Genomic DNA, 10,789 nt, shown 5'->3' on the forward strand with positions numbered 1-10,789 from the left:
GGTGGGGGGAATCCAGAACAAGGGGGCAGAACCTTAAAATTCTAGCCAGGCCGTTCAGGGGTGATGTCAGGAAACACTTCTTCACACAAAGGGTAGTGGAAATCTGGAACTCTCTCCCCCAAAAAGCTGTTGAGGCTGGAGGTCAATTGGAAATTTCAGAACTGAGATTGATAGATTTTTGTTGGGTAAGGGTGTTAAGGGTCACTGAACCAAGACAGGTAAATGGAGTCGAGGTACAGATCAGCCGTGATCTAAATGAATGGCGGAACAGGTTCGAGGGGCTGAATGGCCTCCTCCTGTTCCTAGTTAGATCACGGCTCATTTGCACCTCTGCTCCATGTCGCTCGACACCCTTTCCATATCAGGTGCATTTTATACTCATCTCACTTAAACAGAATGCACAATTTCCCGTCATCGTCCCTCACCCTCTGTTGAAAGAATAACTAAATATAGCCAACCCGGTGAAGCAGTCAGCCCACTGAGACCAGAGACATTTGCTTCAAGCTGCTTTTATTTAACAACAAATCAAGCTGCACGAACCGGGAACAATTATCTGCTTTCAAAATGTACAAGAATTGTTCAAAACCAGTAACACAACAGTTAGTTACAATGAAGGCTTATTGCAAGGCGGTAACAAAGTGTCTATCAATTTTTTAAACAGTGAAGATTATTACTGTGTTCACTGCCCCAGTTCCTACATGCTGGCTGCCTGTGATGATTGATTGCAGTACATCGAGCTCCCTCTGCTTGGGAACATATAGGCACCCAGTAAAGAGAGGACTTGCGCATATATAATAAAATATAGTGCCTCAAGACATCCCAAAGCTCTTTACAGCCAAGTGTAGCCACTGTTGTAATGTGGGAAACATGGCAGCCAATTTGCGCACAGCAAGCTCCCACAAACAGTAATGTGATAATGACCCGATAATCTGTTTTAGTGATGTTGGTTGAGGGATAAATATTGGCCCCAGGACACCGGAGAGAACTCCCCTGCTCTTCTTCAAATAGTGCCATGGGATCGTTTACATCCACCCGAGAGAGCAGACAGGACCTCGGTTTAATGTCTCATCTGAAAGACGGCACCTCCGACAGTGCAGCACTCCCTCAGCACTGCCCTGGGAGTGTCAGCCTAGCTTATGGGACCTTCTGACCAACGTCCCCTCTCTTTTTTTGCCGCCGCTTGGCCGCCTTAAGGATTGAAAAGCCGGCAGCGTGGGATCCCAGCTGCACAGCTTACAGGGAACATGGCTTCTTACTCGGAGGGGAGCGTGCTCCCATTCAGCCACAGCTGACAGTAACTGAGCACAGGGCGAGGGACTTCAAATGCAGACCTCAGTATGATCCAATACACAAGCATTCTACGGAGCTTGCCGTTTACAAGGTCACAAGCACCAAAAATAAACTCTTGCTATAAATGAACTTCCACGGCCATGCTGAGTATGGTATTGCGGTGCCGGAGCTTGATGTGGCCTCGGGTAACGTGTCCCTCAGATGCCACGAGGTAGAAATCCATCTTGGGCAGCAGCCTGTTCCACCTCCCGCCCTATCACAATCAATGGAAGTATAGGGCAGGGAGCGGAACATGCAACGGATTTCTCCCCCCCCGTGCTGTCTAAGGAACGAGTTAACCAAGGACAGCGCCAGTCTCCGTCACTCCCACAACGTAAAGAATCCCACCAAAAATACACACCCAAGGGGTTAAACGCTTCAAAGTCAGTGAAAATATTCACTCGAGAGGTTGGCGTCATCAGTTCATTGACAACACGCCCTACAGCTTTCAGACAGACTAGTTGTGCCTGAAAAGTTTGATCCCCATCCACTGCCAGAGGTGAAAGAATACGTACACCGGTATGGTGATGGGGAGCAGTAGGCTGTAGAAACACAAGCTGGCCGTACTGGTACAGCCCTGCGGAAAATCCTCATCAAACGTAGCAGAGTACAGCAACCCGGCTAAAGAAAACAGGGGCACCAAGACCGTCAGAGTGGACAGCTGGATTGCCATCATCGCCCGGTTTGCTAAATAAACCCCTCCTCGAACAAAAACACAAATCGCAATCTCCCGGAGCCCGCCGCCGGCTCTGGGAGATATCCCCAGAGCACAGTGACCCCTTTCACTGCTGCGAACTTTCTTCCTCCTTGGGTCTGTCCTCGCTCTTCTGAATTAACCTGGCATCCTGCGGGATCATATTGGGAATGCCGTCAATGACAGGATAGGCTATTCCCAGCTCATCGTTGATCAGCTGATTGGAGGATTCCTCGTACCTGCAGAGGCGACAGATGCAGCATTTAAAAATCTGGCTCAAAATCATTAAGGGCTGAAATGGAACAGATCCAACAAACGCTCTTCAAAATGACTGCACTTCTAAAATTCCCCAAACATTTCAAACTTTAAAAAAGGAGGAAAATAAAGAAAGACTTGCATTTATATAGCAGCTTTCACAACCTCAGGACGTCCCAAACGCAACGTGATAATCCAGATCATCTGTAATTTAAAAAAAAAGTGATGCTGGTCGAGGGATAAATATTGGCCCAGGACACTGGGGAGAACTCCCCCTGCTCGTCTTCCAAATAGAGCTTGGCACAGAGCCTCGACCCAGACTCAGTGGGCAGCACTCTCACCTCAGAGTCAGAGGTCGTGGGTTAAAACCGGCGGCAGTGAACGAGGCCCGACCACAGAGCCTGGACCTGGGAGAGAGCAGCATCGGCAGCAGAGCTTAAAAGCGGCGGCAGTGAACGAGGCCCGACCACAGAGCCTGGACCTGGGAGAGAGCAGCATCGGCGGCAGAGCTTAAAAGCGGCGGCAGTGAACAAGGCCCGACCAATTCAGCAGCAGGGGAGAGAGGTAAAAAGTAATCAAAATGTGACATCAGCAGGAAGCAGGTAAGTGATTGGTTGGTGAGTATTTCTCTTTTTTAAACTTTAACTCTGGTTTATAGTTTCTAACGTCTCTCTGGTGTAGCGGGGACTGTTGGTAAAACTATTTAACTGTAGTGTAATTAGTGGGATTGATTGATTTAATTTAAACTCAATTAATTAAAGGGTAAATCATGGCAGGACAGCCCGGCCCCGTGATCTGCTCCTCCTGCGATATGTGGGAACTCAGGGACACTTCCTGTGTCCCTGACAACTACGTGCGCAGGAAGTGCACCCAGCTGCAGCTACTGACAGACCGCATTGCGGCGCTGGAGCTGCGATTGGATGCATACTGGCGCGTTCACGATGCTCGGGACATCGTGAATAGCACGTTTAGGGAGTTGGACAGGAAGAAAGGGAACGGGTGACCAACAGGCAGAGTACTAGGCGCAGGCAGGTAGTGCAGGGGTCCCCTGTGGCCATCCCCCTCTCCAACAGATACACCACTTTGAGTACTGTTGGGGGGGGATGGCTTATCAGAGGAAGGCAGCAGCCAACTTCCTGGCACCAGGGGTGGCTCTGCTGCACAGAATGGGAGGAAAGAGAGTGGTAGAGCTACAGTAATAGGGGATTCAATTGTAAGGGGAATAGATAGGCGTTTCTGCGGCCGCAAACGAGACTCCAGGATGGTGTGTTGCCTCCCTGGTGCAAGGGTCAAGGATGTCTCCGAGCGGCTGCAGAACATCTTGGAAGGGGAGGGTGAACAGCCAGTTGTTGTGGTGCATATAGGCACCAACGATCTAGGTAAAAAGCAGGATGAGGTCCTAAAAGCGGAATATAGGGAGTTAGGAGGTAAATTAAAAAAGAGGACCTCAAAGGTAGTAATCTCAGGATTGCTACCAGTGCCACGTGCTAGTCAGAGTAGAAATAGAAGGATACTTCAGATGAATACGTGGCTAGAGGAATGGTGCCAGGGGGAGGGATTCAAGTTCCTGGGACATTGGAACCGGTTCTGGGGGAGGTGGGACCAGTTCAAACCGGACGGTCTGCACCTGGGCAGGGCTGGAACCGATGTCCTAGGGGGTTTGTTTGCTAGTCCTGTGGGGGAGGGTTTAAACTAAAATGGAAGGGGGTTGGGAACCTGAGCAGGGAGACAGAGGAAAGGGAAACAAGGATAAAAGCAAAAGATAGGAAGGTGAAAAACAAAAGTGGCAGTCAGAGAAATCAACGGTTTAAATCAAACATGGCCACAGTAAATAATAATTCTAATAGGTCTAAGAGCATTAAAAAAACAAGCCTGAAGGCTTTGTGTCTTAATGCGAGGAGCATTTGTAATAAGGTGGATGAATTGGCTGCGCAAATAGAGGTAAACGAATATGATTTGGTTGGGATTACGGAAATGTGGCTCAAGGATGGGCAAGACTGGGAACTCAACATCCAGGGGTATTCGATATTCAGGAAAGATAGGCAAAAAGGAAAGGGAGGTGGGGTAGCATTACTGGTTAAAGAAGGGATTAACACAATTGTAATGAAGGATATTAGCTCTGATGATGTGGAATCTGTGTGGGTAGAATTGAGAAATACTAAGGGGAAAAAAACATTAGTGGAGTGGTATATAGACCCCCAAACAGTAAGGCGGAGGTTGGGGATGGCATTAAAAGGGAAATTAAAGAAGCGTGCAATAAGGGCACAGCAGTCATCATGGGTGACTTTAATCTGCATATAGATTGGGCTAACCAAATTGGTAACAATACTGTGGAGGAGGAATTCCTGGAGTGTTTACGGGATGGTTTCCTGGACCAATATGTCGAGGAACCAACCAGAGATCAGGCCATCTTAGACTGGGTATTATGTAACGAGAAAGGATTAATTAGCAATCTTGTTGTACAAGGCCCCTTGGGTCGGAGCGATCATAATATCATCGAATTCTTCATTAAGATGGAGAATGAAGTAGTTGACTCAGAAACAAGGGTCCTCAATTTAAATAAAGGAAACTACGATGGTCTGAGGAGCGAGTTGGGTAGGATTGATTGGGGAATGGCACTCAAAGGGGTGACGGTGGATAGGCAATGGCAAACATTCAAAGACCGAATGGATGAACTACAGAAGTTGTTCATCCCAGTTTGGCACAAAAATAAAAAAAAGGTGACTCAACCGTGGGTAACAAGGGAAATTAGGAATAGCATAAGATCCAAGGAGAGTACATACAAATTGGCCAGATAAAGCAATAATCCTGAGGATTGGGAGCAGTTCAGGTTTCAACAAAGGAGGACAAAGGGATTAATTAAGAAAGGGAAAATAGAATATGAGAATAAGCTTGCAGGTAACATAAAAACTGACTATAACAGCTTTTATAGATATGTGAAGAGAAAAAGATTGGTGAAGTCAAGCGTAGGTCCCTTGCAGTCAGAATCGGGGGAATTTATAATGGGGAACAAAGAAATGGCAGACCAACTAAATTCATATTTTGGTTCTGTCTTCACAAAGGAGGACACAAATAACCTCCCAGAAATACCGGGGAACATAGGGTCTGATGAAAGGGTGGAACTGAAAGAAATCAGTATTTGTAGGGAAATGGTGTTAGGAAAATTGATGGGACTGAAGGCCGATAAATCCCCAGGGCCTGATAATCTACTTAAGGAAGTGGCCCGAGAAATAGTAGATGCATTGCTGGTCATCTTCCAGAACTCGATAGATTCTGGAACAGTACCCATGGATTGGAGGGTAGCTAATGTTACCCCACTATTCAAAAAAGGTGGCAGAGAAAAAGCGGGGAACTATAGACCGGTAAGCCTGACATCGGTAGTGGGGAAAATGCTAGAGTCCATTATAAAAGATGTAATAGCAGAGCACTTGGAAAGCAGTGACAGGATCGGACAAAGTCAACATGGATTTACAAAAGGTAAATCATGCTTGACTAATCTACTGGAATTTTTTGAGGATGTAACTGGTAAAATAGATAGGGGAGAACCAGTGGATGTGGTGTATTTGGACTTTCAGAAGGCTTTCGCTAAGGTCCCGCATAAGAGATTAGCGTGCAAAATTAAGACACATGGGATTGGGGGCAAGGTATCGACTTGGATAGAGAACTGGTTGGCGGACAGAAAGCAAAGAGTTGGAATAAACGGGTCTTTTTCCAAGTGGCAGGCAGTGACTAGTGGGGTACCGCAGGGATCGGTCCTTGGACCCCAGCTATTCACAATATATATTAACGATCTGGACGAGGGAATTGGATGCAATATCTCCAAATTTGCAGACGACACAAAGCTGGGTGGGAGGGTATGCTGCGAGGAGGATGTCATGAAACTCCAGTACGATTTGGACAGGTTAGGTGATTGGGCAGAAACATGGCAAATGCACTATAATGTGGATAAATGTGAGGTTATCCACTTTGGTGGCAAAAACAAGAAGGCACATTATTATTTGAATGGCAATAGATTGGGAGAAGGGGAAGTGCAAAGAGACCTGGGTGTTCTTGTGCACCAGTCGCTGAAGGTAAGCATGCAGGTGCAGCAAGCGGTTAAGAAGGCAAATGGTATGTTGGCCTTCGTAGCAAGAGGGTTCGAGTACAGGAACAAGGATGTTGTACAGGGCCTTGGTGAGACCGCACCTTGAGTATTGTGTGCAGTTTTGGTCGCCTTATCTGAGGAAGGATGTTCTTGCCATGGAAGGAGTGCAGCGAAGATTCACCAGGCTGATACCTGGGATGGCAGGAATGATGTACGAGGAGAGATTGTGTCGATTGGGCTTATACTCACTGGAGTTTAGAAGATTGAGAGGGGATCTCATCGAAACCTATAAAATTCTGTCAGGCCTGGACAGACTAGATGCTGGAAGGATGTTCCCGATGGTCGGGGAGTCCAGAACCAGGGGGTATAGTCTAAGGATAAGGGGTTGGACATTTAGGACTGAAATGAGGAGGAATTTCTTCACCCAGAGTGATGAACCTGTGGAATTCTCTGCCACAGAGGGCAGTGGAGGCCAGTTCATTCAATATATTCAAGAAAGAGTTGGATATATTTCTTAAGGCTAAAGGGATCAAGGGATATGGGGAGAAGGCAGGGGACATGGTACTGAATTTCAATGATCAGCTATGATCTCATTGAATGGCGGAGCAGGCTCAAAGGGCCGAATGGCCTACTCCTGCTCCTATCTTCTATGTTTCTATGTTCAAGTCACACTTCATTGACTTGAGCACAAAAATCTAGGGTGACACTGCCAGTGCAGTAATGAGGGAGCGCGGCACTGTCGGAGGGGCAGTACTGAGGGAGCGCAGCACTGTCGGAGGGGCAGTACTGGGAGAGTGCTGCACTGTCGGAGGGGCAGTACTGAGGGAGCGCTGCACTGTCGGAGGGGCAGTACTGAGGGAGCGCTGCACTGTCGGAGGGGCAGTACTGAGGGAGCGCTGCACTGTCGGAGGGGCAGTACTGAGGGAGCGCTGCACTGTCGGAGGGGCAGCACTGAGGGAGCGCTGCACTGTCGGAGGGGCAGTACTGAGGGAGCGCAGCACTGTCGGAGGGGCAGTACTGAGGGAGTGCAGCACTGTCGGAGGGGCAGTACTGAGGGAGTGCAGCACTGTCGGAGGGGCAGTACTGAGGGAGCGCTGCACTGTCGGAGGGACAGCACCGAGGGAGCGCTGCACTGTCGGAGGGGCAGTACTGAGAGAGTGCTGCACTGTCGGAAGTACCCTCTTTCAGATGAGACGGTAAACCGAGGTCCCATCTACCCTCTCGGGTGGATGCAAAAGATCCCGTGGCACTATTTTGAAAACGAGCAGGGGAGTTCTCCCCGATGTCCTGGGGCCAATATTTATCCCTGAATCAACGTCACTAAAACAGATTGGACTAGAAATTTGGCTCCTTTGCACCTGCCATTAACGCATCCAGGGGGCACTAACGGGTGCAAAGGGGTTATCGCCCGGGGGGTGCGAAAAAACACCGCCTGAGAAATTCGGCAGTGCATTGTTAAGCCGCTACCCGTTAGTGGCGCGTCCCCCAGCTGCTGCGCCACCGGCGAGTAAGTCATCGCCGTGACTCCTGCGCCACGCGAGGCTGCCACGGGCGCTGTCAGCACCAACGTTCGCAGGTCGCGAACCAGGCCGACCTCCGCTCGCGGGGCAGCATTTAAAGGGGAGGTGTGGCCGCGACCCGCGCCACCATTTTCTGTTGTTTTTGGCCGACCTCCAGGTTGACTCTCCATGGCGGGCCGTGGCCTGGTCCGGTCCTGGCCGCCATCGCAGAGCCCAGTACTGCGTCTTGGCACCGGGTTGTGGCCGCGGCACCACGCTGCCCTGGTGGCCTAGTGTGGGCCATCGGAGGCCCTGCAGGGTGAGCAGCGGCCCCTCCCCTTTAACTGAAGGCGGGGGGGGGTGGAAATGTGGCAGCGCTCCGTGGAGCGCCGCCGATTGCGCCCTGACATCGCCTCGGTTACCGCCCCACCAGGAGGTGGAGTGCCCGAGATTGCGCTCCACTTCCTGTGCGGTAAGCCGAATTTAGCGGCCTGGGCAGTACCCCTCGTGACGGGTGCTAAATGTTCGGCCTTAACTGGGTTACCGGCCCCCAAACGGGGCGTAACCAAATTTTGCCCCCACTATCTGTTCATTATCACATTGCTGTTTGTGGGATCTTGCTGTGCACAAATGGTCTGCCGCGTTTCCTGCATTACAACAGTGACTACACTTCAAAAAAAGTACTTCATTGGCTGTAAAGCGCTGTGGGACGTCCTGAGGTGGTGAAAGGCGCTATAGAAATGCAAGTCTTTCTATCACTGCCCAGAATGTTTTGCATGACTGAGCGGCAGGGCTGACATCCAATTATTGAATTGTGAGAGCCCCACAGACCTGATGGGTGGCTCAAGGTCACCCTCCCTCCTCCCGGGGTCACACTGACCCCCCGATTCCCTCTGCTCTGTCTCTCCTCCAGACTGCAAGCCCGGACTCAGACCAGCTCAGCCCCCCCCACCGAACCCCCAGGACCCCCAATCACATTCAGCCGCATTCCGACTCACTCACCCCCCAAAAATTGCATTCACTGCCCGGCCCGGCCCCCCGGAGGTCCCTCTCTCCGGCCCCTCGCTGACCCCCCGGAAGTCCCTCTCTCCGGCCCCCCGCTGACCCCCGGAGGTCCCTCTCTCCGGCCCCTCGCTGACCCCCGGAGGTCCCTTTCTCCGGCCCCTCGCTGACCCCCGGAGGTCCCTCTCTCCGGCCCCTCGCTGACCCCCGGAGGTCCCTTTCTCCGGCCCCTCGCTGACCCCCGGAGGTCCCTCTCTCCGGCCCCCCGCTGACCCCCGGAGGTCCCTCTCTCCGGCCCCTCGCTGACCCCCGGCTCCCCTCTCCGGCCCCCCGCTGACCTCAGGCGTTTCTTGGACAGCGGGCACACCAGGAAGCCGAGGATTGTCGGGTCCAGACCGGCCGCCGGCTCCGCGCTCGGCCCGGGGCAGGAGAGATGCAGCAGCCGCCGAGCGGCCCCCCTGAGCCTGAGCCCGGTCCCGGCCGCCGCCACCCCGCTGACCAGTCTCAGCATCGCCGACACTCACCGCCCGCGCCTCCGCTTCCGCATCCGGGCCAGCGCGGCGGCCCCGCCCACATTCCTTTTAACTCAGATTTAAAGGGGCAGGCACATTGTTCCCGTAGCCCCTTTAACTCAGATTTAAAGGGGCAGGCACATCGCTCCTGTAGCCCCTTTAACTCAGATTTAAAGAGGCAGGCACATCACTCCATCTATCCCTCTAACTCAGATTTAAAGGGGCAGGCACATCACTCCCACATTCCCTTTAACTCAGATTTAAAGGGGCAGGCACATCACTCCATCTATCCCTTTAATTCAGATATAAAGGGACAGGCTCGTCACGCCCAAATTTCCATTAGTTCAGATTTAAAGGGGCAGGCACATCACTTCCATATTCACTTTAACTCAGATTTAAAGGGGCAGGCATATCACTGCCATATTCACTTTACCTCAGATTTAAAGTGGCAGGCATATCACTCCCATATTCCCTTTAACTCAGATTTTAATGGGCAGGCACATCACTGCCACATTCCCTTTAATTCAGGTTGAAAGGGGCAGGTACATCACTCCCGTATTCCCTTTAAGTCAGATTTAAAGGGGCAGTCAGTGTCCCACAGACTAGTCAAGCAACAGCCTGACACAGTCATACTCACAGAATCATACCTTTCAGCCAATGTCCCAGACTCCTCCATCACCATCCCTGGGTATGTCCTATCCGACCGGTAGGACAGACCCACCAGAGGCAGCGGCACAGTGGTATACAATCGGGAAGGAGTGGCCCTGGGAGTCCTCAACATTGACTCCGGACCCCATGAAGTCTCATGGCTTCAGGTCAAGCATGGGTAAGGAAACCTCCTGCTGATTACCACCTACCTCCCTCCCTCAGCTGATGAATCAGTACTCCTCCATGTTGAACACCACTTGGAAGAAGCACTGAGGTTAGCAAGGGCACAGAATGTACTCTGGGTGGGGGACTTCAATGTCCATCACCAAGAGTGGCTCGGCAGCACCACTACTGACCGAGCTGGCCGAGTCCTGAAGAACATAGCTGCCAGTCTGGGCCTGCGGCAGGTGGTGAGAGAATCAACACGAGGGAAAAACCTACTTGGCCTTGTTCTCACCAATCTACCTGTCGCAGATGCATCTGTCCATGACAGCATTGGTAGCAGTGACCACCGCACAGTCCTTGTGGAGACGAAGTCCCGTCTTCACACTGAGGACACTCTCCATCGTGTTGTGTGGCACTACCACTGTGCTAAATGGGATAGATTCAGAACAGATCTAGCAGCTCAAAACTGGGCATCCATGAGGTGCTGTGGGCCATCAGCAGCAGCAGAATTGCATTCCACCACAATCTGTAACCTCATGGCCTGTGTTGTGTATGTACCTTTAAGGGAATGACTGGTCTCAGACTGCAGTACCGGCAGTGA

At 51.2% G+C, this 10,789-nt stretch overlaps 2 protein-coding genes across 2 annotated transcripts; both read right to left on the minus strand.

Moving 5' to 3' along the window:
- Positions 1-493: 493 nt before the first annotated feature.
- On the minus strand, positions 494-2,005 carry LOC147107194 (phosphatidylinositol N-acetylglucosaminyltransferase subunit Y-like). Its single transcript, XM_086008374.1, has one exon. The coding sequence runs from the start codon at positions 2,003-2,005 to the stop codon at positions 1,787-1,789; it is 219 nt and encodes a 72-aa protein (XP_085864500.1). The 3' UTR covers positions 494-1,786.
- On the minus strand, positions 1,995-9,381 carry pyurf (PIGY upstream open reading frame). Its single transcript, XM_086008372.1, has 2 exons — positions 9,202-9,381; positions 1,995-2,262 (listed from the first exon to the last, which is right to left on the minus strand). Exons 1-2 carry the CDS (start codon positions 9,372-9,374, stop codon positions 2,112-2,114), a joined length of 324 nt encoding a protein of 107 aa, XP_085864498.1. The 5' UTR covers positions 9,375-9,381; the 3' UTR covers positions 1,995-2,111.
- Between the last annotated feature and the right edge of the window lie 1,408 nt (positions 9,382-10,789).

Source organism: Somniosus microcephalus, chromosome 15 (assembly GCF_052327205.1).
Source record: "Somniosus microcephalus isolate GS21.2 chromosome 15, FLI_Smic_1.0, whole genome shotgun sequence".
Lineage (NCBI taxonomy): Eukaryota > Metazoa > Chordata > Chondrichthyes > Squaliformes > Somniosidae > Somniosus > Somniosus microcephalus.